We start from the raw sequence: 27,222 nt of genomic DNA, 5'->3' as shown, positions 1-27,222 counted from the left end.
GAAGTCTAGACTATGGGCAGACACAGGAAAATACCTGGACCTATCAGGACAGTACGTATCCTGAAGGCAAAGCACACATTTAATTTAAATCAGACTGTGGGGATAAAATGTACATGGATTATGGAATATTGTCCTAAAAGCAAGGAAGGAGGGCATTTTGGTTTGTCAAACGGTAACACTCCCAAGTCTACGGGGAAGAAGTCCTCTTCCTCTTCCTCCCGCCCCCCCCACCAGTGGCTGTTTTGGTTTAAGGCCGCCACATGCTTTTTCCATAACCAAAGAGCAGAGCTGGATGATTAAGGCAACTGAAAATCATGGATTTTGGTCTTTAGAACTGTCTGTCACATGCCCTGAATGAAGAAAAGACTGGAGAAAGCAGTTTCTAAACCAACCTCTAAATGAGCATTTAGTGTGAAAGATATATTACCATTTTTAAATGGTTCTCAGAAGAAAGACAGCGCGTCTCAACTGGGGCTACTTCAGGTCTCGGCTGCTGTAAATCATGTCTTAGATTCACCAAGAAGAAACAGTCTCCAGTGAAACAGTCATTCTCTTGTGGATGAAGTGGCTTATTAGCAAAGGGGTTGGGATGGCAACACCACTCGTCAACCAGAGCACCCCAGTTTTCCTGTGGCAGGGGGAGCACCCTCAGGAGCTTCCTAGTGGAAAAAGGAAAACAATGTTTTACAGGACAAAATGGAACTGTGACGTGCTCTTAATTAAATCAGCATCAAGGATGAAAGAAACTCATTAACCACATTACTTGCAGTGTTACTTTTTCCCCTGATGGCACCAGTAACATATACTCACTATAGACAATTTTGAAAACGCAGGGAGGTATAAAGCAAATAAAAACCATCCTTGGATGGACCTAGAGGTTGTCATACTGAGTGAAGTAAGTCAGACTTACTTCACTTATTCCTAAGACAAATATCATATGATATCACTTAAATGTGGAACTAAAAACAAGGGCACAAATGAACTTATTTACAAAACAGAAGTAAATGTAGAAAACAAACTTATGGCTATCATAAGAGGGGGGAGGGATAAATTGGGAGACTGGGATTGACATACACACACTACTATACATAAAACAGATAACGAATAAGGACCTACTGTATAGCACAGGGAACTCCACTCAATACTCTGTAATGGCCTATATGGGAAAAGATTCTAAAAAAAGAGTGGATATATGTATATGTTTAACTGATTCGCCTTGCTGTACACCTGAAACTAACACAACATTGTAAATCAACTATACTCCAATAAATTTTTTTTTTAAATCCTTTCTTTACCACCCAAGGACAGGTAGTTATTTTTTTACATGACCGTATTTCTTTGCCAGCCTTTCAAGAGAGACAGCTGTACACAGGCACACAGTCTGGGATCAGAGGAAATACACAAACTGTATCTTGCTTTCATTGTTTTATGTAGCTATATCATGATACTTAATGACTCCATTCTATTCCATAGGTATGCCAAAACTTTTTAGGTCATTCCCTCACTGTTAGATATTTGGGTTTTGAGTATTTCATTATCAACAACCCTGTGATGAACAGTCCTAGAAAATTTGTATACAGATCTGATTATTTCCTTGGGAAAGAAATCTTGTAAGTGTGACATTACAAGCACAAATGATGCGCATTTTTAAAAATTAATTTATTTGTTTATTTTTGGCTGTGTTGGTTCTTCATTGGTTCTTTGTTGCTACGCGCGGGCTTTCTCTAGTTGTGCTGAGCAGGGGCTACTCTTCGTTGTGGTGCGTGGACTTCTCACTGCGGTGGCTTCTCTTGTTGCAGAGGACGGGCTCTAGGCGTGCGGGCTTCAGTAGCTGTGGCACGCGGGCTCAGTAGTTGTGGCATGCGGGCTCTAGAGTGCAGGCTCAGTAATTGTGGCACATGGGCTTAGCTGCTCCACAGCATGTGGGATCCTCCCGGACCAGGGCTCGAATCCATGACCCCTACATTGGCAGGCAGATTCTTAACCACTGCACCACCAGGGAAGTCCCAACGTGCATCTTTTTTAAACTCTATTCCTATATTGACAAACTGCTTTCCAGAAAGGCTATACCAATCCATAATTCTTCCACTTACTTTTTTCAGAATTGAATACTATCATTTTTCCGTGTAATTGGTGAAAATGTTCTCAATACTGCTGTAACTGGCAATTCCTTAATTACTTGTAAGATTGAACTGGCTTTCATATTTATTCACCACTGTGTTTCTTCTGTGAATTATGATCAATGGCCATTTTCCAGCGAGATGTTAGTATGTTCTTATTAAACTGTACAAGTATATTCTATATTAAGAATATCAGTCCTTTGTCTAAAATCTGTGACAAATATTTTTCCAGTGTTATTGCCTCTAATTTGATTAACATGTCTTAAATTTCAAATCATCCAACGCTTTCTTCTGTGATTTCTCTCATTACTATTTTCTATAAACTTTTTATTTTGGCGTAATTTTACGTTTACAGAAAAGTTACAGAGATAGTACAAATAGTTCTCACATATACTTCACTCAGCTTCCCCTAATGTTAACATCTTACATAACCAGGGAGGATTTGTCAGAACTACTGGTTTTATCTGGATTCCCCTAGTTTTTCCACTAAAGTCCTCTTTTTCTGCTCCAGGATGCAATTCACAACACACTGCATTTAGTCATCATGTGTCCCTCATCTGCTCTGCTCTGTGGCAGTCTTTCCTTGTTTTTCAGGACCTTGAGATTTTTGAAGAGCACTGGTCAGGTATTTTACAGAATATCCCTCACTTGAGTTTGTCTGGTATTTTCTCAAGATTAGACTGAGACTATGGGTTTGCGGGATGTCTACCACTGAGGTGACTTCTCATCACACCAAACCCAGAGAAGACACTGTATCAATATGACTTATCCCTGGGGATGTCAACCTTGATCACTCGGTTAAGGTGGCATCTGCAAGGTTCCTCCACTAGCAGAGCTCCTATTTCTGCCTTTGCACACTCTATTGTTTGGAAGTGAGTCATTAAATCCAGGCCACACTCAAGGGAAGAGAAATTAAGCTCCACTCTGTCATTATTATTTACGCTTAGAACATCCTTACAATTAAGTAGCCCCTTATATTTGCTCCCAGTGTTTGTTTTAATGGTTTCATTTTTTTCCTGTAGAAATAGAGACACCTGAGACTCTTCCATGGTTTACCTCTATTTTAATCTAAATTGGTCTAAGGGGAGAAGAAATGTGGGCAGGATGATGAGGATATTTCAAAATAATTTATCCCTCCCAAAAAAAAAACAACCCAGAATACAAACATGCTTCTGGTCTTCCTAGTGCCTTTGAATATCGTGAAAGCTTAAAGCACCCTGAATACTTGCTCACTTCTGCTCCAGTCGACTGGACCATTTGCCTGCTAAGGATCAACTGTATTTGATCACAGACCTGTTTATGCCACTTATGCATGTTTTTTTAGCTACATAATTTAATCAAACACGCTATTTTGTTACACGTTATTTTGGTTACATAATTTAATCAAACATGTAAACCAAGGAAATGAGTTGCTATTTCTCTGAAAACTAAACATTTCAGAGTAGAGGAAAGTGAGTTATTAAAAAACAAAATCACTGGTGGAATGTGGGAGATACAACTATAAAAAAACTGAGGCGAGGGAAAAAGAATAAAAATCTAGAAGAATTCTGCAATCAGACTGCTTCAGTGTCTAACTTCTCATTCCACTTTAAAGAAACCTAAACTGGAAACTCTGGATAATGAATTTAGGATGGCACAAGTGAAAAAAGCTAAAAGAGTCCATAGCAGCAGACTCATATTCAACAAAAAGATACTAGTTCCATACTAAAATACTAGTACGTTAATGTACATTTGCATGTTTTAAATGAAAATATTTAAGATGCAAATGTATCATTTTTAAATGATTCCCTCACATGAACCCTTTTTCTTTGATTTCCCCAATCAACTCTGAGTCTCATAAAAGGGCAATTACAACATGGAAGAGGGTAGACATTTAGTTTTAAATCCAGAGGACAGAAGTAGGAACAAGAAAGGCTGATTTTAGTTTAACAGAAGCAAGAACATTCCCTTTTAAATTAGAAAATGCTGCACCACTAGCATCATTCAAATTGCTGAGTCTATTAAGAGATTAAGAATCGATTCTTTCAACATATACTTTCTAAAAGTCTACTACTAGGAGTCAGGCGTTCTGCTGACACAAAATATTAGTACATACAGTCCCTTTGTCAAGGTATTCACATTCTAGTGGGAAATATACATCTATGAACAAATAACAAAACCAGAATATAATAAATGCTCATAACAGAGCAGCAGTTCTAAATGTTTGGGAGTTGAGCGGGGAAAGGGAGGGGATGGCTCAGACCCCTTTGAAAATCCGATGAAAGTGTCAGCCCCTTTCTTCAAACATACATTCCCACCTGCACACAAAATCTGCATATTACTTTAGGGGATTCATGGACTCGCAAAACCAATCCATGAATTCGGGGCAATATGTACAAAGTGCTAGGGAGGTAGAGTGCCGCTGGACTTCAGAGAAGAGGTAACGTCTGAGCTGACCGTTGAAGGATGAACAGGAGTTCTCCAGGCATTGAAAGGAACTAAGGGCATCACAGGTGTAGGAAACAATACAAAGACAGGCACCATATATGTTTAACTTGCCACTGGAGCCACCGTGTCAGGCCCAGTGCCTGACTCATAGTGTAAGCTCTTAAATCAAGGAGCATTGATAACTATAACATGTGAGGCCCCTGGTTGGGTCTGCAGCATACTCGGATGAAAGGGTTAACAAATATTTTCCTTTGCTTGAGAATCTGACCTTTGGTTTAACCACCTAGACCTGTTACCCTGGAAGCCAGGTAGATGGTAGGCATTGATTATATTGCTAGGCAACACTGACTATGGTAAAAATGATCCTTGATTGGTATACTGCATCTGGACTAGGAAGACGTTTTTGTTTGTTTGTTTGTTTTTGCGGTACGCGGGCCTCTCACTGTTGTGGCCTCTCCCGTTGCGGAGCACAGGCTCCAGACACGCAGGCTCAGCGGCCATGGCTCACGGGCCCAGCCGCTCCGCGGCATGTGGGATCTTCCCAGACCGGGGCACGAACCCGTGTCCCCTATATTGGCAGGCTGACTCTCAACCACTGTGCCACCAGGGAAGCCCTAGGAAGAAGTTTGAATGAGCTGTAAATATTAGATGAGGATGCCATGCTTTAAACTTCCCTGAATGTAGGTCTTTGTGGGGAACCCTAGAAACTATGCCAAAGAATTATCACAAGAGCTATTGGCTGTTTAGGGCATGAGGCTTCTTCTCAGGGGAGCTCCTGCACCTGCCAGATATGAATCTTGCACTTTGTACCTGGAACCGTGTCACATGAGGAGACAAGAGTCCCCAGAGGGGTATGTGACCTGCCATTTGCTTGAACTGCTGCAGGTCCTCTGCTGAGGGGAACTCCTGCCACTGCCCCGAAGGTGAGAAATGTGGCCTGTGATAGTGTCAGGAGTCCACACATTTAGTTGAACTTAAGTAAACCTCAGATGGGCACCACCCACACCTTACTCCATGTAATGCTTACGACAACTTTGTGAGATGAGAATTTCCATTCCCCTGTTACAGAGAAGGAAAGGGAGGCTCAGAAATGTTAAATAATCTCTACAAGTTCACAGAGTCAGAGCTGATGAAGGAAGGCAGGATCATAACCCAGGTCTTCCAGAATCCAAACTAACTCTCTCCCTTGGAATATATTCTCTCTCCTGGTAACACAGAACATCAGTAAAGGGGACAGGGAAGGTGGGAGGGTACAGACTACATGGGGTTTGACACGTCAACCTAAGGGGCTGGAACTTGGTTCTACAGATAGTTGGGGAGCATCACAGAATTTAAGGTGCGGGAGTGATAGGTCGGATTTGAATTTTTACAAAGATGAGGAGGAAGACAAACAAAGGTGCCTGCTTAGAGTAAGAGTTGGGCCTAAACAGGCTCCTAGATCTTCTCCATCACTAAGATTCTCTGTTCCTTGACATTTTGCACGTGGTGCCAATAAACAGATGCTCAATACAGTGTCAAAGGCAGCAATGTCAAAACCTCATACATGATCAGAAATGAAACTGCACTCAGACTTAGAGAGATCTGGAAGCGTTGATGCACATTCGCACACAATGGGATATTTCAGACTTAACTTGACCCTCTATCACAGTGAATAAAAGCTATACTATACCCCATAGCTATCTAGGTAAGACAGCGAGCAAGAAAGAGCCTAATTCACAAGTCATTGCAAAGATAAAAGTGTTTTTACAGCCGAAAGAAATTTTCTGATGTTTGGAAAAAACATAAAACCTTTAAGAACAAAAGATGTATTTTAATCACAGCTCTCCTGAAAGTGTATCTATCGAAAACCCTAAAACTTTGATATGATCTACTTCCCAAGAGAACTTTCAAAAGAAAATAGATACCACATTTTTTTCAAGGTAGTTTTTACGTAAAAACCTGCTGAAGCTCAGAAAAAGAGTGAAATGATTTCTTGAACATTCTCTCAGCTTAAGATTCTATGATGAACAGCAACACATGCTTTTAATTAATTTAAATGTTTTAGTTATTTTTTATTTAGTTATTTTTAACGTATCTTAAGCATAAGCTTTGGGGGAAAAAATTTAAAATGCACAATTTTATTTTATTTTATTTTTTTTAAACTTGGTCAATGAGTATAAACAATTTTTAGTCTTTTAGTTCATATTGCCAAATTGCCTTCAGAAAAAAAATGATCAATTTAAAGATCCACCACTAACATTGAAGAGTATCCATTTTACTACATTTTAAAATGCACAAGTTTAATAAATGTTATTGATTGATGGTGTTTATTTAAAACTTAAACATAGACAAGAAAATGAAATGCTTTTAAAATCAACCATTCATCAGTGATATTAACAACGGTAATACAGAGATTTCACATTGGATTAGAACCAAGTGGGCAATAAGAATTTTAAGAAAAATATCAAATATCTAAAGCTCAAAATATAGCCACTAGAGTATAGATAAGCTGGCATTATTATTTTTTCCAAAAGTTTGTACAATGTTACCAATAATTCAGTGTGTGCCTGTCCTCTCTTTTCACCTCTTTGTTCTCTTTCACAGAAAAGTGACTATTCATAGGAGTAGTTGTTTTCCGACTACAATAACAGCTGGTCTGTCAAATGGACCAATCAACTAGTTGGATATTCTGACAGCTCTTATGTTTCCGTTAAGTCCACTCTGCTTGTTACCTGCTAGAGTTTCAATGCCCTCATAGTTGCTGGGCTGACACCCAGCTCTGCTGGTGCAGGTGGAACCAGGAGGGCCTTTCCAGAGACCTTGGGAGACCTCTCAAATGACTGAAAATCAGGCTGATGTTTCAAAGTCTGTTTGGCCAACCGATATAATTCAAGTCTGACATGAATTTATTTCTAAAAGACATAACAAATTCCAAACACAATGACCATTTAGCTGTTTCTGAGACTGATCACGACGAACTAAATTTTATTATTATTGTTGCTTGATATTAGGGACTGTTAACAAGAGAATGATCAAAAATTGTATTATTTGTTTGGTTACAAATGGCTAGGAACGTGTGATTCTGAATGCAGAAAAAAGACTGCTGTAATTAGCAGATTTCATGCACCCCGGTGCTAGTAAGTATTAAAAGCCATTAATGAGTCTTAATAGGTTAAACAGTCTTCTGCACCTATAATTTGCTTGACAAGAATCTTTTTCATTAAAAAAAAAAAAAAAAAAGTGGGCTTTCCTGGTGGCGCAGTGGTTGAGAGTCCGCCTGCCGATGCTGGGAACACGGGTTCGTGCCCCGGTCCAGGAAGATCCCACATGCCGCGCATCCGGAGCCTGTGCTCCGCAACGGGAGAGGCCACAGCAGTGAGAGGCGCGCGTACCACAAAAAAAAAAAGTAATAACAAGCATTATTCTTGCACTATCCAAATAATCATGATTCACAGAACTCAAGGTGCAACTTTTTGAGGTTGACTAAGCACAGAATTTTCATGCTGGCAGGACTCTTACAGGTCTATCTAATTGAACCTCCGAATTTTGCAGATGAGGAAACTGAGAATCAAAGTGACTTGTTCCCAGATAGAAAGGCTGGCCGGTAAGCAGATCTTAACTTGGCTTGATTGCTCCCAATACAAGAGCTCCTGCTAAGACAGACCACCATATTCCAAGATGCCTTTCTGAAAAGGATGCCGACAGTGAGGTGATTACAGCACATACAAGCCTCCTTTGAAATACCTTTGGTTTTACTTTCTACTCAACAAACACAGATGTCCTTACCACCTGCATGGCACAGGTAACTGAGGGAGAAATGAGAAGACCGCTGGGCTTGATGCAAACAGTCAGCATGACATCCTTGTGCAGACACAGGAGGAAGCGTGGCTTTCCATCAACCAGAGAGCCACGGGGCCTGCTGCCTAAGAGTGAAATGGAAGCAAAGCCTTCCGTCGCCTACTAAGGATGTCTCCGCATTGCTCAAGAGGCCCCCCGGTGCCAGGCACACATGTGTGATAGGCAAAGGCGTCCAGGGAAGCCTTGTGAAGTGAGCAAGGCCTAAGTCACGTCCACTGTGGACCTTCTCGCAAAGAAAAAGGGAGAGAGGAGGTCATTTCCCTGGCACACCTAAAAAATACGGAGTCCTGAATCAAAAGGGCCTGAAACACCGTACTAGATAATCTGCTAGCTTGCCAATAAGGCCAATTATGGAAAAGGGGGTAGAAGGAGGCTGTAAAGCCAACTAAAAAGAGCTTGTCGAGTATTTACTATTATATATGTTACAGCCTTAAACGTAAGAGCGTTTATTCTCTTCACAAATTAGGAAACTAGGCCGTCTTAACATCTACATAAGAAGCAGCTGAGGTGATGTGGACAGGTTCCCCAGCCTGTGATGGTAAAGCTGGAGTTCAAACCCAGGTCTCGTTCTCCCGCTCTGCGTCTCACCCCACGGCCTCCCGAAGGTCAGGGTTCGGGAGAGCGCGTACAGCCTTCCAGTGTCAGCCTCTAAGCCCTCCGAGCTCTCAAGTCCAGGGTCGTAAACAGGACTGACACCAAACAGAAGATGCAGTATCAGCCAGTGATGAACGAGCACATCCTTCAGGCCAAGCACACCAGGGAAGTCCGTTACTCTAGTAAACTCGCTCCTCTGTGACTTGCAGGCCTCTCGCTGTTGTAGAGACACACATGTTTCAGAAACTGCGTCTGAGAGTTAAACCAAAGCCAGAAATAGACTGAGAGAAGGAAAACTGTCCTGGTTAAACTCCAGGGTAACCCGGGATGCTCTGGACCTTCCAGGCTCAAGCGGGCCTATCCCCGACAGTGCGGCCACCTCAGCCTTAGGGAACCTGAGTGAGGACGTTCTCCCTCCCCTGCAGATTCAGAGTCACCCCGTGGCTTCCCCAAGATAGTCACTGAGAGGGTGCACTGCTCACAAGCCCCCCACTTACACCAGCATAACTTTCGACGATCTCATCTACCCGGGATGCTGCCAGGAACCAGAGAGCAAGCAAGAGAGGCAGATGGGGCTTCCCTGGTGGCGCAGTGGTTGAGAGTCCGCCTGCCGATGCAGGGGACACGGGTTCGTGCCCCGGTCCGGGAAGATCCCACATGCCGCGGAGCGGCTGGGCCCGTGAGCCATGGCCGCTGAGCCTGCGCGTCCGGAGCCTGTGCTCCGCAACGGGAGAGGCCACAACAGTGAGAGGCCCGCGTACCACCAAAAAAAAAAAAAAAAGAGGCGGATGGAGGACCAGAAGAAGCACCCTAACGTTTACTCGAGTCAACCCGGGAAGAATTTATACAGAATGCACTCCTCCTCGGGCAGCGAGCCTGCTGCTGGGGGCGGTGATGATGAAGATGGTGATAAGAGCAAGAATTACAGCAGGAGCTATCACATACTGAATGCTTACCAGTTACACACATTCGCTCCTCCCCCAAACCCTATGGGGGTAGTTCTTATTGTTATTTATATTTTTGTAATAATAATAAAAAAAAAATGAAGGCACAGAATGGTTAAGTAACTTCCCCAGGGTCACAGCTAGTAACTGGTGGACACAAGCACAGACAGTCCGGCTTCCAGGTCTGTACTACCAGCCGCTACACAACACCGTGCTCTAAATATGAGTGAGAAGTAACATGCGTAGGACTATCCCGCACCCAAAGCCTACAGCTGAAGTGGGAAGACAGGCGAATAAACCTCCGGGGAGCACATAAACCAGCCCGGCGTTCAGGAAAGGCTCCCAGCAGAGATCTGCTGAATCCCTGCATGGAGACCTGGAGGAGAAGGGGTCTCATGTAAGTCTCCAAGGAAACCCATCCAACAAAGAGCTCGAAATTCTTCCTTTAAATATTGTCCACTGGGACTTCCCTGGTGGCGCAGTGGTTAAGAGTCCCGCCTGCCAATGCAGAGGACACGGCTTCAAGCCCTGGTCTGGGAAGACCCCCCATACCACGGAGCAACTAAGCCCATATGCCATGCCACAACTACTGAGCCCGCGCACCACAACTACTGAGCCTGTGCTCTAGAGCCCGTGAGCCACAACTACTGAAGCCCGCATGCCTAGAGCCCGTGGTCCGCAACAAGAGAAGCCACCGCAATGAGAAGCCCACGCACTGCAACAAAGAGTAACCCCAAAAATATTGTTAACGATAATAAGGGTTTGCTCTGTCTTTCCAGCCTATAAGTGATTAGAAAATTCAGAGAGCAGGGTTTGTGCCCAGGAAACAAAGAGGCTGACGGGAGGAGAGGATGGAAAAATAATTAAAAGAGACAACATGAGAATACAAAGAATACAGCAAAGGGCCCTTCCCATCTCAATGGGGTAATCACAGCACACCTCGAAGGCAGGTTACAGCGTTAACCTAAGCATCAAGAAAAGGTTGATTTGTGCTTTATATGGTGTTTTAATAAGCAGGGAAACAGGAAATGGATTTTAGAAAGGTACTAATAGAAATAGTTCAAGTACAAAATTGTGCCGCAAAAGCTTCTGTTATTTAGAAAATTCACTTAATGTGGAAAAAGTTCATTCACCAGGATGATGGCTAAAACATGTGACAGATGCCGTGTCTGTTTTCAGAGGAGAGGGGCCTATCTCTACCGGCTATTCCACCAAGATAAGCCGTCCTCCCTCAAAGCCAGCGTCCTATTGTTCCCCTTTGTCAGCTGGAGAAAATCTAGCTGCTCCGTGATCTGGAGAGTTTGGGGGCTGGTCTGGTTCAAAGTGACACTGAGTCTGTGGCTCTCATTTGAAGGCCACAGACTGCTCCCTTGGCAGTTCCTTCAAAAATTCTGATAGAAGAAGAGAAAAACCATTGCCAGGCACAGGATGAACCAGTGTTGACTGTGTTCCTTACCTGTTCCTCATGATGATTTCACCGCAGGACTGGCAATAAAACGTGCAACATTCTTGGGCTTGGGAGCTTTGATTAAACACTGAGATCAGTTCTAGAGGAAATCAAGGAAACAGCAAATCTTAGAGGTCTGGGACAAATCCATTAACATACTTAGAGTTTAATAGCCGCAATAAATTACCACCAATAAGCACTGCTTATGATATACCCAGAAGTACCCATTTAGTTAGTATTATCTGATGACTCAAGCAGAAGCAAATATTGGGAAGTGTTTTCAAAAACAGATTTTGCTACATGTTTCAGAGTTAGGTATTGCCCTAAATTATCTGTGTAACATAGATGACTTGTTATTTCTCTCATTCTGGAAACACCAACGTTAAGGATGAGAAAAAAGGAGCTATTTCTTTCACATCGAGCTAACTACGCAGAGCTTCCCCATCCTCAGCTTTCCTCTGCTATGCTTAGGGACAGTTTTTCATCACTGTGACTGCTGGTAAACAGACTTCTAAAATTTAATTCGATTTAAACAAGGTTGATGTCCGCTCTGGCATCTTACCAGTGTGTACAAACAAAATCAATCTTGAAATTTGTCTTTATTGGGCAGGTCCCGGGGAATGAAATAGCTCCTAAGAAGAGTTCCATCTTCCAAGAGTGAAACTCAATTTCTGATTAAAGCTGTGGGAAAACATATATTTCCCATAGTATAAGACAGTATGTTTCCTTAGTTTCTGTTATTTCATTCATGAAGGAAACTTTCATTTACAAAAAAGCCCAAAAAACAAAAAAACAAACCCACAAAAATATTTGTCTATTAAAAAAAGTCTGAAGAAGTGAGGTTATATCCATTAGAATCAAGCAATTTGAATTTGGTTTATGTTACTTTATATCTTAAGATTAAAAAAAAAATTGATGTGAGAAAGTTTAAGCCTTAAGAGTTAAAAATTCTTCTGTTTAATTTCTAGGACTGCCCTGTAGCACTAAAGTGAAACAAACAGTATCCTTTAGCTCTGAGCAGATAATAAGTAGACCTGGGTAAGACATCCAAAATTTTCTTTTCAGAACCAATAAACAAATTTTCAGTGACACACTGCCCTCTGCTGCTCACCCAGCATGATGTAGGCTCAGGTTCAAGTCAGAACCTTCTGACACAGGGGCATCCTGGGAAGCACTGCCACCTGGGAATGAATCTAATGCTGGTGCTACATCAGATTTTACTGCAGCCAGTTCTGGGTCAAAGGTCACGTCTGACCTATGCATTCAAAACAGTGTAACAATATGTCTACTGTAGTCCTTAAAAGAGCGTTCTTATAGTTGAAAAGTCAACTGTGTAAAAACCCTGAAACATAGATTGAATGCTATAAATGTTAAGACTCGCTTCCTACCACAGATTTTGATTCAAGTTTACATCAGTATGCACCTATTTGATATTTATTCATTCGGTAAATATTTATTCACCACCTATTATGCGGAAAGCACGAAAGCAATTAAACACTGAGGGATCTATTTTGCAAACCCCTTCATGCACTGCAGAACAGGGCTTTGAATGTTTTTCCTTTTCAGACTGTTGAGTAAAATATGTGTTAAAAATGTAAAGAAATTGGAGACCTATGAATGCCAACAACAGATGCAAACCAACACACAGCAGTCAATTTATTTTGTCCAACAGTTAAAACTAGACGGTAACGTTTGCTGATTTAAATTTTTTAAAATGGTTCAAGTTTTGCTATTTAACTGTTATAGAACATGGGTAGGCAACATACCAATTCTGTCTCTGGAAGGTCTCCGTACCTCCTCATTATAGGACCTAAAACCATGGTCCCAGAAAACTAGCAGAAGATCTGAAAACACTCCACTGTGGCTTTCACGCCTGCCTTTCTCCAGTTTACTGACGTGACCCAAGATTCCTGCTGTGGCTACTGTTCATCATCGCTAAAGACAGGTGATGACATCACAGGAGCCAGACTCCCGAGGCTTCTTCCCTGAAACAACACTTCCCCTGCCCATCATGAGGTACCCTCAGAGCATCTATCTCCCATCTTGACGGCCCCATTCTTCTTTCCACGGTTATTCCAACAGTCATTCTTAGGTTTACCCTATGCCACTTCAGCCCCAGGACATTTCTTTCCTCACACGAACCCTGCTCAACTCAGACTAGTTATTCACTAATCCAGCACTTGAGCAAAATCATTCTCCAACAAAAAAGGAACGGAGCCCCCTCTACTTCTCTTTCCTTTCAAAAGCCGGGATAGAGATGCCAGGGAACACCTGACAACTCCTAAACAGCTCTTCAGTACAATCCTGTCGACCGCCCTTGGGGCTGCATGGAGAAATGCAGATGAAAGGCTTCGCATCCATGAGGCAACAGGGAAATCTCAAGTGCATCTATAAGAACTATAATCCTTCTCTGAGAACGAGTTTCACATCCAGCTGTTACAGCCTCTGTTTCCCTTTTTTACATCATTTTCCTTTTTAACTAAACTTGCAATGTCCCTTATCAATTAATTTATTTATTTTTGCTGTGTTGGGTATTCGTTTCCGTGCAAGGGCTTTCTCTAGTTGTGGCAAGAGGGGGCCACTCTTCATCGCGGTGTGCAGGCCTCTCACTGTCACGGCCTCTCTTACTGTGGAGCACAGGCTCCAGATGCGCAGGCTCAGCAGTTGTGGCTCACGGGCCTAGTTGCTCCGTGGCATGTGGGATCTTCCCGGACCAGGGCTCGAACCCATGTCCCTGCATTGGCAGGCGGATTCTTAACCACTGCGCCACCAGGGAAGCCCTACATCATTTTTAATCCTCCGAAGCATATCACTCACACGGCAAAGAGGCAATGAATCAGTGAGGTCATTCGATAAATTATTGCGAGAAACATTTCTACTGCCTTTCTGAATCAATGTGCCAACAACAAAATATTGGAAGTATCACAGGCATAGCAACAATCAAAGTCAAATGATGCATCAAACTCAATTTCAGAAACTTTATATGTACTGTTCCCTCTAGTTAGAAACGTCCCGGACTTCCCTTGTGGCGCAGTGGTTAAGAATCCATCCGCCTGCCAATGCAGGGACATGGGTTCGAGCCCTGGTCTGGGAAGATCCCACATCCCATGGAGCAATTAAGCCCAAGAGCCACAACTACTGAGCCTGTGCTCTAGAGCCCGGGAGCCACAACTACTGAGCCCGCACGCCTAGAGCCCGTGCTCCGCAACAAGAGAAGTCACAACAATGAGAAGCCCATGTACCACAACGAAGAGTAGCCCCCGCTAGCCGCAACTAGAGAAAGCCCGCACGCAACAATGAAGACCCAACGCAGCCAAAAGTAAATACATAAATAAAATAAAATAAAATAAATAAATAAATAAATAAAATGTCCTACATGGATGCGATCATTTCCATCATTCAGTTCTCTGGTCAAACACTGCTTTCTCAGAGTGGCCTTCCCTGACCCTCATCTGCCCCTAGTCACACCCTATCCCATTATTCTGCTTTACTTTGCCCACAGCACTTACCTCTGTATCCAAATAACTTGTGTGCTCATTACCTGTTCCCACTGATTAGAATCTTAAGCCCCATGAGGGCAGAGACCTTCCTAGCTTGCCCACTTCTGTACCCCAGCACCTACATCAATGAGCTAATATTTGTTGAATGAATGAATTTCTACATAATGCTTTAATATCAACCAGGTCTTGCACGATTGCCATCTGATTTCATCTTCCTATCAACTCTGTGAGCCAGGTTTTTTACAATTAAAGAAACAAAGCAGGGACTATGTAGGAAATCTCTGTACCTTCTGCTTAATTTTGCTGTGAACCTAAAACTGCTCTAAAAAAAAAAAAAAAACTGCAGGCTATTAGGAAAACAAAACAAAACACTTAAAAAAACCCCAAAGAAACAAAGCCTCAGAAAGGTTAAGTAATACGTTCAATTGCATGCAGCTAATAATGGGCAGAGCTGGCAAAAAAAAACCAGACATCTTCTGGACCCCCAGCTCATTCTATGCAGCTGATGAGCAGTGATTTTCACCTGGGAAAAATTCAACCTTTCAAGGGGAAAAAAAAGAAATCACCTTTGATTTATAATGGAAAAGCAAATGCAGAAACAGGACCGCCAGCACTACTCACTTGTGCAGAATTCCGCCCGCGCCTGCAGCCGCAGGTGCAGCCCGTCGCCGGCCACGTGCTGCAGCCCACGGCAGGAGGACGGGACAAGCCTGACCCCTGCTGGCAGCCAGAGCTCCGTGCAGCCGCCGGGGCTTTTCATCTGGAGCGAGGTCGGCGTTATGCAAACATCCATGGGCAGACCTCCTTCATTTGGATCGCTGGGAATTAAAAATAAAAGAAATTATTTCTCATTGATGAAAGCCACATTATGAAAGAAACAAAAACGGCCAAGGAGCTCTCTGTTCCTCTTCAATAAGGGCCCTGAATTTAGTCACTGTCGTGGAAAAACAGCAGTGAACTGATCGTGAAGGAAACTAAATCTATACTAGGTTTCGATGTGGTCACAGAGTACTCTTCGCTGCCACCGTAACATGAAAGTTCAGAGACATATTCTTCATTCTTGCTTCTTCTTCTTTTTTCATGGTAACGATGCATATATATATATATATATATATTTTTTTTTTCTTCCGGTACGCGGGCCTCTCACTGTTGTGGCCTCTCCCGCTGCGGAGCACAGGCTCCGGACACGCAGGCTCAGCGGCCATGGCTCACGGGTCCAGCCGCTCCGCCGGCATGTGGGATCTTCACGGACCAGGTCACTAACCCGTGTCCCCTGCGTCGGCAGGTGGACTCTCAACCACTGCGCCACCAGGGAAGCCCCATCAAAGTATTTTGGGCCAGAGAATTCAACAAGGCAGCATAAGACGGTGGCTTATTCACCTTTGCATCCCTTGATCCTAGCATGATTTCGACATTCATTCACTCACTCAACACACCTTTTTTGAGTTCTACCATGTGCCAGGTACTGGACATACAATGATTAACCAGATATTTCCTCTGCACCCCACACCCCCAAGCAGGGGACAGGCTAGTAAACAGGAATGATCAAGGGAGCATTAAAACTACGGTGCACTTATTCATAATATAGGGGACTATGGAAGCACGTGGAGGGGGGCAGCGACTATCCTAGGCCAAGCACTAAGTAAATGTTATGTGAATAACGAATGGATGAGTTAGTGACATATCCTTGCTTCTGAGACCAGCATTTCAATGTTTTACTTTACTTACAGTAAATTAGAGTAAAGCATTGGTATTTGATATACAGGATTTTGATAAGGAAGCCAGGATTACGTAAAACAAAAGGTACAGGAGAAAAAACTTTGTCGATTTTAAGAATAAACAAATAATGAAGAAAACAATCTAGTGATGTATGAATACCTGGCATGAAAGGACTTACTAATCCAGTCCACGACAAACACAAATCACTTGGTGCAGGCAATAGAGTAAAACACAGTTGCTGTCTACCAGGCACCAAAAGTACAGAAGGGTATGAAGACATATAGAGATGATACTCCTATGAAGTTGAAATATGCTCAGCATTGCACCAGAGGAGCAAAGCACCTGGATCCCCTCTTAAGTGCTGACAGCAAGAGCAGGCCATCCACTCAGTGTCACTGAAGTACAGAAGGTGGGCCATCCACTTGCATGTCATCCAAGTAGAGAGGTCATACCGTGTGTTCAGGTGTGAATCTTGGTCAGGCCTCCTATTTTGCCTTAGAAAATTTTAAAACTACTTTCTGGCTAGTTCCTTTTAGAAGTGCATAGATCTGCACTTAATTGGCAATACAGAATATCAAGAACCTGAGTCTTGGGACTTCCCTGGCGGTCCAGTGGTTAGGACTCCACGCTTTCACTGCTGAGGGCGTGGGTTCGATCCCTGGTCAGGGAACTAAGTGTGCAATGTGGTCAAAAGTTTTGTTTTTTTTTTTAATTTTTTTGACATGGACCATTTTTAAAGTCTTTATTGAATTTGTTATAATATTGCTTCTGTTTTATGTTTTGGTTTTTTGGCAGCAAGGCATGTGGGATCTTAGTTTCCCAATGACCAGGGATCAAACCCACACCCCCTGCATTGGAAGGTGAAGTCCTGACCACCAGACTGCCAGGGAAGTCCCCCAAAATTAAAAATTAAATTTTAAAAAAGAAATTATTAAAAAAACAAAACAAACCTGAGTCTTTTCCAGGGAAGACAGACTCAAACTCTTGAGTCAAAAGTCTAGTCTTCAGAAATGATGCTTAAGAAATAATAATCCTCTAAAGTAGATGTCAGAAAACTTTTTATATAAAAGGTCAGATTGTAAACATTTCAGGTTTTATAGACCACATATGTCCTCTGAGGCATAGTCTACTTTTTTTTCTTCCTAATGACCCTTTAAAAAATATAAAATCCGAGGACTTCCGGGTAAGATGGCGGAAGAGTAAGACGCGGAGATCACCTTCCGCCCCACGGATACACCAGAAACACAGCTACACGTGGAACAACTCCTACAGAACACCTACTGAACGCTGACAGAAGACCCCAGACCTCCCAAAAGGCAAGAAACTCCCCACATACCTGGGTAGGGCAAAGCGGAGAGATTCCCGCACAGAGGATCGGTGCCGAGCGGCACTCACCAGCCCGAGAGGCTTGTCTGCTCACCCGCCGGGGCGGGCGGCGCTGGAAGCTGAGGCTCGGGCTTCGGTCGGAGCGCAGGGAGAGGACTGGGGCTGGCGGCGAGAACTCAGCCTGAAGGGGGCTAATGTGCCACAGCTAGCCGGGAGGGAGTCCGGGAAAACTCTGGAGCTGCCGAAGAGGCAAGAGACTTTTCCTTCCCTCTTCGTTTCCTGGTGCGCGAGGAGAGGGGATTAAGAGCGCTGCTTAAAGGGGCTCCAGAGACGGGCGCGAGTCACGACTGAAAGCGCGGAGCCGAGAGACGGGCGTGGAACGCTGGGGCTGCTGCTGCCGCCGCCAAGAAGCCTGTGTGCGAGCGCAGGTCGCTCTCCACACCGCCCTTCCGGGGGCCTGTGCAGCCCGCCACTGCCGGGGTCCCGGGATCCAGGGGCGGCTTCCCTGGGAGAACGCACGGTGCGCCTCGGGCTGGTGCAACGTCACGCCGGCCTCTGCCGCTGCAGGCTCGCCCCGCACTCTGTGCCCCTCCCTCCCGCCCGGCCTGAGTGAGCCAGAGTCCCCGAAGAGGCTGCTCCTTTAACCCTGTCCTGTCTGAGCAAAGAACAGACGCCCTCCGGCAACCTACACGCAGAGGCGGGGCCAAATCCAAAGCTGAGACCCAGGAGCTGTGAGAACAAAGAAGAGAAAGGGAATCCTCTCCCAGCAGCCTCAGAAGCAGCGGATTAAAGCTCCACAATCAACTTGATGTACCCTGCATCTGTGGAATACAGGAATAGACAACAAATCATCCCAAATTGAGGAGCCAGGAGTCAGTGCTGTGCCTCTGAGGTGGGAGAGCCAACTTCAGGACACTGGTCCACAAGAGACCTCCCAGCTCCACATAATATCAAACGGCGAAAATCTTCCAGAGATCTCCATCTCAACACCAACACCCAGCTTCACTCAACGACCAGCAAGCTACAGTGCTGGACACCCTATGCCAAACAACTAGCAAGACAGGAACACAACGCCACCCATTAGAAGAGAGGTGGCCTAAAATCATAAAAAGTCCACAGACACCCCAAAACACACCACCAGACGTGGACCTGCCCACCAGAAAGACAAGATCCAGCCTCATCCACCAGAACACAGGCACTAGTCCCCTCCACCAGGAAACCTACACAACCCACTAAACCAACCTTAGCCACTGGGGACAGACACCAAAAACAATGGGAACTACGAACCTGCAGCCTGCAAAAAGGAGACCCCAAACACAGTAACATAAGCAAAATGAGAAGACAGAAAAACACACAGCAGGAGAAGGAGCAAGATAAAAACCCACCAGACCTAACAAATGAAGAGGTAACAGGCAGTCTACCTGTAAAAGAATTCAGAATAATGATGGTAAAGATGATCCAAGATTCTATTTCCAAGATCCAAAATCTTGGAAATAGAATAGACAAAATGCAAGAAACAGTTAACAAGGACCTAGAAGAACTAAAGATGAATCAAGCATGGATTAAAAACACAATAAATGAAATGAAAAATACTCTAGATGGGATCAATAGCATAATAACTGAGGCAGAAGAACGGATAAGTGAGGTGGAAGATAAAATAGTGGAAATAACTGCTGCAGAGCAAAATAAAGAAAAAAGAATGAAAAGAATAGAGGACAGTCTCAGAGACCTCTGGGACAACATTAAACGCACCAACATTCGAATTATAGGGGTTCCAGAAGAAGAAGAGAAAAAGAAGGGGACTGAGAAAATATTTGAAGAGATTATAGTTGAAAACTTCCGTAATATGGGAAAGGAAATAGTTAATCAAGTCCAGGAGGCACAGAGAGTCCCATACAGAATAAATCCAAGGAGAAATACGCCAAGACGCATATTAATCAAACTGTCAAAAATTAAACACAAAGAAATCATATTAAAAGCAGCAGGGCAAAAACAACAAATAACACACAAGGGAATCCCCATCAGGATAACAGCTGATCTCTCAGCAGAAACTCTACAATCCAGAAGGGAGTGGCAGGACATAATTAAAGTGATGAAGGAGAAAAACCTGCAACCAAGATTACTCTACCCAGCAAGGATCTCATTCAGATTTGATGGAGAAATTAAAACCTTTACAGACAAGCAAAAGCTGAGAGAGTTCAGCACCACCAAACCAGCTTTACAACAAATGCTAAAGGAACTTCTCTAGGCAAGAAACACAACAGAAGGAAAAGACCTACAATAACGAACCCAAAACAATTAAGGAAATGGGAATAGGAACATACGTATCAATAATTACCTTAAATGTAAATGGACTAAATGCTCCCACCAAAAGACACAGAGTGGCTGAATGGATACAAAAACAAGACCCATATATATGCTGTCTACAAGAGATCCACTTCAGACCTAGAGACACATACAGACTGAAAGTAAGGGGATGTAAAAAGATATTCCATGCAAATGGAAACCAAAAGAAAGCTGGAGTAGCAATTCTCATATCAGACAAAATAGACTTTAAAATAAAGACCACTAGAAGAGACAAAGAAGGACACTACATAATGATCAAGGGATCGATCCAAGAAGAAGATATAACAATTGTAAATATTTATGCACCAAACATAGGAGCACCTCAATACATAAGGCAAATACTAAGAGCCATAAAAGGAGAAATCGACAGTAACACAATCATAGTAGGGGACTTTAACACCCCACTTTCACCAATGGACAGATCATCCAAAATGAAAATAAATAAGGAAACACAAGCTTTAAATGATACATTAAACAAGATGGACTTAATTGATATTTATACGACATTCCATCCAAAAACAACAGAATACACATTTTTCTCAAGTGCTCATGGAACATTCTCCAGGATAGATCATATCTTGGGTCACAAATCAAGCCTTGGTAAATTTAAGAAAATTGAAATTGTATCAAGTATCTTTTCTGACCACAATGCTATGAGACTAGATATCAATTACAGGAAAAGATCTGTAAAAAATACAAACACATGGAGGCTAAACAATACACTACTTAATAACAAAGTGATCACTGAAGAAATCAAAGAGGAAATTAAAAAATACCTAGAAACAAATGACAATGGAGACACGACGACCCAAAACCTATGGGATGCAGCAAAAGCAGTTCTAAGAGGGAAGTTTATAGCAATACAATCCCACCTTAAGAAACAGGAAACATCTCGAATAAACAACCTAACCTTGCACCTAAAGCAATTAGAGAAAGAAGAACAAAAACATCCCAAAGTTAGCAGAAGGAAAGAAATCATAAAAATCAGATCAGAAATAAATGAAAAAGAAATGAAGGAAACGATAGCAAAGATCAATAAAACTAAAATCTGGTTCTTTGAGAAGATAAACAAAATTGATAAAACATTAGCCAGACTCATCAAGAAAAACAGGGAGAAGACTCAAATCAATAGAATTAGAAATGAAAAAGGAGAAGTAACAACTGACACTGCAGAAATACAAAAGATCATGAGAGATTACTACAAACAACTCTATGCCAATAAAATGGACAACCTGGAAGAAATGGACAAATTCTTAGAAATGCACAACCTGCCAAGACTGAATCAGGAAGAAATAGAAAATATCAACAGACCAATCACAAGCACTGAAATTGAAACTGTGATAAAAAATCTTCCAACAAACAAAAGCCCAGGACCAGATGGCTTCACAGGCGAATTCTATCAAGCATTTAGAGAAGAGCTAACACCTATCCTTCTCAAACTCTTCCAAAATATAGCAGAGGGAGGAACACTCCCAAACTCATTCTACGAGGCCACCATCACCTTGATACCAAAACCAGACAAGGATGTCACAAAGAAAGAAAACTACAGGCCAATATCACTGATGAACATAGATGCAAAAATCCTCAACAAAATACTAGCAAACAGAATCCAACAGCACATTAAAAGGATCATACACCATGATCAAGTGGGGTTTATTCCAGGAATGCAAGGATTCTTCAATATACGCAAATCAATCAACGTGATACACCATATTAACAAATTGAAGGAGAAGAACCATATGATCATCTCAATAGATGCAGAGAAAGCTTTCAACAAAATTCAACACCCATTTATGATAAAAACCCTGCAGAAAGTAGGCATAGAGGGAACTTTCCTCAACATAATAAAGGCCATATATGACAAACCCACAGCCAGCATCGTCCTCAATGGTGAAAAACTGAAACCATTTCCACTAAGATCAGGAACAAGACAAGGTTGCCCACTCTCACCACTCTTATTCAACATAGTTTTGGAAGTTTTAGCCACAGCAATCAGAAAAGAAAAGGAAATAAAAGGAATCCAAATTGGAAAAGAAGAAGTAAAGCTGTCACTGTTTGCAGATGACATGATACTATACATAGAGAATCCTAAAGCTGCTACCAGTAAACTACTAGAGCTAATCAATGAATTTGGTGAAGTTGCAGGATACAAAATTAATGCACAGAAATCTCTGGCATTCCTATATACTTATGATGAAAAATCTGAAAGTGAAATCAAGGAACCACTCTCATTTACCATTGCAACAAAAAGAATAAAATATCTAGGAATAAACCTACCTAAGGAGACAAAAGACCTGTATGCAGAAAATTATAAGACACTGATGAAAGAAATTAAAGATGATACAAATAGATGGAGAGATGTACCATGTTCTTGGATTGGAAGAATCAACATTTTGAAAATGACTCTACTACCCAAAGCAATCTACAGATTCAATGCAATCCCTATCAAACTACCACTGGCATTTTTCACAGAACTAGAACAAAAAATTTCACAATTTGTATGGAAACACAAAAGACCCCGAATAGCCATAGCAATCTTGAGAACGAAAAATGGAGCTGGAGGAATCAGGCTCCCTGACTTCAGACTATACTACAAAGCTACAGTAATCAAGACAGTATGGTACTGGCACAAAAACAGAAAGATAGATCAATGGAACAGGATAGAAAGCCCAGAGATAAACCCACGGACATATGGTCACCTTATCTTTGATAAAGGAGGCAGGAATGTACAGTGGAGAAAGGACAGTCTCTTCAATAAGTGGTGCTGGGAAAACTGGATAGGGACATGTAAAAGTATGAGATTAGATCACTCCCTAACACCATACACAAAAATAAACTCAAAATGGATTAAAGACCTAAATGTAAGGCCAGACACTATCAAACTCTTAGAGGAAAACATAGGCAGAACACTCTATGACATAAATCACAGCAAGATCCTTTTTGACCCACCTCCTAGAGAAATGGAAATAAAGACAAAAATAAACACATGGGACCTAATGAAACTTCAAAGCTTTTGCACAGCAAAGGAAACCATCAACAAGACAAAAAGACAACCCTCAGAATGGGAGAAAATATTTGCAAATGAAGCAACTGACAAAGGATTAATCTCCAAAATTTATAAGCAGCTCATGCAGCTCAATAACAAAAAAACAAACAACCCAATCCAAAAATGGGCAGAAGACCGAAATAGACATTTCTCCACAGAAGATATACAGACTGCCAACAAACACATGAAAGGATGCTCAACATCTTTACTCATTAGAGAAATGCAAATCAAAACTACAATGAGATATCATCTCACACCAGTCAGAATGGCCATCATCAAAAAATCTAGAAACAATAAATGCTGGAGAGGGTGTGGAAAAAACGGAACACTCTTGCACTGCTGGTGGGAATGTGAATTGGTACAGCCACTATGGAGAACGGTATGGAGGTTTCTTAAAAAACTACAAATAGAACTACCATATGACCCAGCAATCCCACTACTGGGCATATACCCTGAGAAAACCATAATTCAAAAAGAGACATGTACCAAAATGTTCATAGCAGCCCTATTTACAATAGCCCGGAGATGGAAACAACCTAAGTGTCCATCATCGGATGAATGGGTAAAGAAGATGTGGCACATATATACAGTGGAATATTACTCAGCCATAAAAAGAAACGAAATTGAGCTATTTGTAATGAGGTGGATGGACCTAGAGCCTGTCATACAGAGTGAAGTAAGTCAGAAGGAGAAAGACAAATACCGTATGGTAACACATATATATGGAATTTAAGAAAAAAAAATGTCCTGAAGAACATAGGGGTAAGACAGGAATAAAGACACAGACCTACTAGAGAATGGACTTGAGGATATGGGGAGGGGGAAGGGTAAGCTGTGACAAAACGAAAGAGAGGCATGGACATATATACACTACCAAACGTAAGGTAGATAGCTAGTGGGAAGCAGCCGCATAGCACAGGGAGATCATCTTGGTGCTTTGTGACCGCCTGGAGGGGTGGGATAGGGAGGGTGGGAGGGAGACGCAAAAGGGAGGGGATATGGGAACATATGTATATGTATAACTGATTAAATTTGTTATAAAGCAAAAAAAAAATCTGTGTAAAAGACAATTTTAAACAAAAGTATTCATTTAAAAAACAAACAAAAAAACAACAACAACAAAAAATATATATATAAAATCCATTCTTAGCTCATAGGCTGTAACAAAACAGGCCGTAGGTTAGATCTGGCCCCTAGGCTGCCAGCCACTGCTCTAAAGATACACAATTTGTTCAGTTTGGTACTTCAGTGATTTTCAAACTAGACTGTGCAGTTGGCACTTGGAAGTGTCTCAAGGGAAACCACTGGGTTCCTAAGTCCCCTGCCTGCCCACCTCTGCCATACCACCCTTTCCTCCCTTCCTCTTCCTGAAAAATGCAGCCAATTACATAGGGCAAAGAAAGATAGGTATCTTCGAAAGGGTGGGAGAACCACTGAAGCCTGGGGTAGTATGAGAAACCCAGCAGGGTGAGGAAGGCCACCCAGCAAGGATGTCAGGTTCCAAGAGAAGAAAGGAGGAAATGTGAGCAGCAGGTGGGGGGCAGCTCAGCATGGTGTTTCAGAGCCTGTCTTAGTCTGCTCAGGTGCCTATAACAAAACACCACACAATGGGTGGCTTGAACAACAGACATTTATTTCTCCTAGTTCTGGAGGCTGGGAAGTCCCAGATCAAGATGCTAGCAGTTCTTGGGGAGGACCCCCTTCCTGGCTTGCAGATGGCTGCCTTCTCACTGTATCCTCACATGGTAGAGAGAGGAAGCCTTGGCGTCTCTTCCCATAAGGACACTAATCCCATCATAGTGGTTCCACACTCATGACTTCATTGAAACTTAATTATCTCCCAAAGCCCTATCTCCTAATACCATCACGGGGTAGAGCTTTAACATATGAATTTTGAGGGAAAAGAAACATTCAGTTCGTAACAGAGCCCAAGCAGGGGAGGAGAGTGTCGACACCGAGTGGGGGGAAGGGGAGCGGCAAAGGATGCCAGCGGAAGATTAAGTGCATAGAGTGGAACGGACCAAGTAAATACATGTCATGAGGATAATGGAATCCAGGATTCTCACTGTGCGAGAACAGCTACAAAGAGGGAAAGGGAGAAAACCAGAATGGATCCTATGGTGGTAGACTAGAATCTAAAATACCTGGGTGAAGTCATGGTTTCCAATGCATATAAATAGAGACAGTAATATATATAGATATATATGTATGTGTATTATGATATATTTACAAACACACACATATACATGCATACATAAATGCAATACATATGTCATACACACACACTCTAGTTCTGTCTACTAGTGGGTCTGGGAGAAGTGACACGCCAATAGTAATGAGCACACTCTGTGCCCAGATCTTCGTTTCTAAAGGTCATTTTCCACTTAAAAACAAAATGAACAAAAATGAAACAAAACACGGTTCCTTGGAAAAATAACTACATCCAGGGCTGGGACAGGAAAAGAATGAGATGAGCCTGAGCCTGGCATGTCTTGCTGTGCAACTAAGTAAAGAAGAAATCAAAGAATGTCAAAACAAACAAACAAAAAACCAAAAACACGGAAATCATCTTGAAGGGACTCCCCCTGGCCCCATCTGGTTGTCATTTGAGAAAAAAGTAACCCACTGAATGAAACAGAGCTATGGGTCCATACTGATATGAATAAATGAATGACTATACTTCAATTTAAAATAATAATAAATAAATGAATAAAAGGAAAGTATGATGAGGAACAGGGCATTTACTTAGTCTCAATTAACACTTATTTATAATGAAGAAAAAGGGCAGGATTCCCTGGTGGCGCAGTGGTTGAGAGTCCGCCTGCCGATGCAGGGGACACGGGTTCGTGCCCCGGTCCGGGAAGATCCCACATGCCTCAGAGCTGGCCGCTGGGCCTGCACGTCCGGAGCCTGTGCTCTGCAACGGGAGAGGCCACAACAGTGAGAGGCCCGCGTACCGCAAAAAACAAACAAACAAACAAAAAAAGGGCAATTTATGGTGGAGAAGCCTGGCAGATACCACCTTATTTAAGTTCTCAAAGTTAACGTGAACTGTAATGGAACAAATCAAAATCATGTGCCACCTGAGAGGATGCAATGAGAACACAGCATCAATTTTGTGATATTCCTGCCAAAGATGTATAAACTGAATGTAATCTTGAGGAAACATAAGACAAAACCAAATGGAGGAATAGTCTACAAAATAACTGGGCTGTAATCTTTGAAAGTGTCAGGATCATTAAAGTCAAGGAAACTGAGGACCTCTTCCAGATTGAAAAATGAAGGAAACATAAGGATGCAATGCATGATTCTGAGCTGGATTCCTTTGTATTACAGATATTAAGTAGACAACTGGAAACACTTGAATAAGGTCTGAGTATAAGATGGCCGTAACACATTTCCCAATTTTGAGGGCTGCATGCTGGTTTTGTAGGAGAACGTCTTTATTTGTAGGAAATCCACAGTAACGTATTCAGGAGTGACAGCAACTTACTCTCAAGGTTGAGATTATTCCAAAACAAAGTTTTTGAGACCCTCATTGCCCACACTTTTTATGTGAGGCTTTTGTCGCTATTCTCTTGTATTCTTTCAGGTGGCACACCCTGCTCAAAACTATCTAATAACCTCACATCTCAACTCTGAGTCCGAGCTAAGGTCCTTTCAATGGTCCCTAAGACCCAGTAATATACTAGAGGCAATTGTTAACATTCCAGGCATTTTGCAAGCCAGTTGACCTCACTTTGGTAGTTTGATGTCATTTATGGTGAAAGTATCCCCACCACAGGAATCAGTAAGTGCTGCAAATCAGGAAGAATGTTTTTGTCTGTCTGGTTTTCCTGGAGAGCAGGTCATTGAACATTTTCCAGCACACCACTGCAAGACACTTTACTAGGTGCTCCACCAGCCCACCTACATC

The 27,222-nt window shown here is 42.5% G+C and overlaps 1 protein-coding gene across 3 annotated transcripts in view; it reads right to left on the bottom strand.

Moving 5' to 3' along the window:
* The window catches only part of UBE3D (ubiquitin protein ligase E3D), a gene marked incomplete at both ends in the record, with an annotated part of 157,610 nt that overhangs the window by 126,433 nt on the left and 3,955 nt on the right, over positions 1-27,222 (bottom strand). For all 3 annotated transcript variants that reach the window (XM_079716121.1, XM_079716119.1, XM_079716120.1), the window contains 3 exons: positions 428-659; positions 11,379-11,469; positions 15,491-15,687. In XM_079716121.1, coding sequence (XP_079572247.1) covers positions 428-659; positions 11,379-11,469; positions 15,491-15,687 — 520 coding nt within the window. The remainder of the gene's footprint in view (positions 1-427; positions 660-11,378; positions 11,470-15,490; positions 15,688-27,222) is intronic.

Source organism: Hyperoodon ampullatus, assembly GCF_949752795.1.
Source record: "Hyperoodon ampullatus genome assembly, chromosome: 12".
NCBI classification, from domain to species: Eukaryota; Metazoa; Chordata; class Mammalia; order Artiodactyla; family Ziphiidae; genus Hyperoodon; species Hyperoodon ampullatus.
The sequence above is the reverse complement of the archived record's forward strand: the minus strand, read 5'-3'. Positions and strand labels throughout refer to the sequence as shown.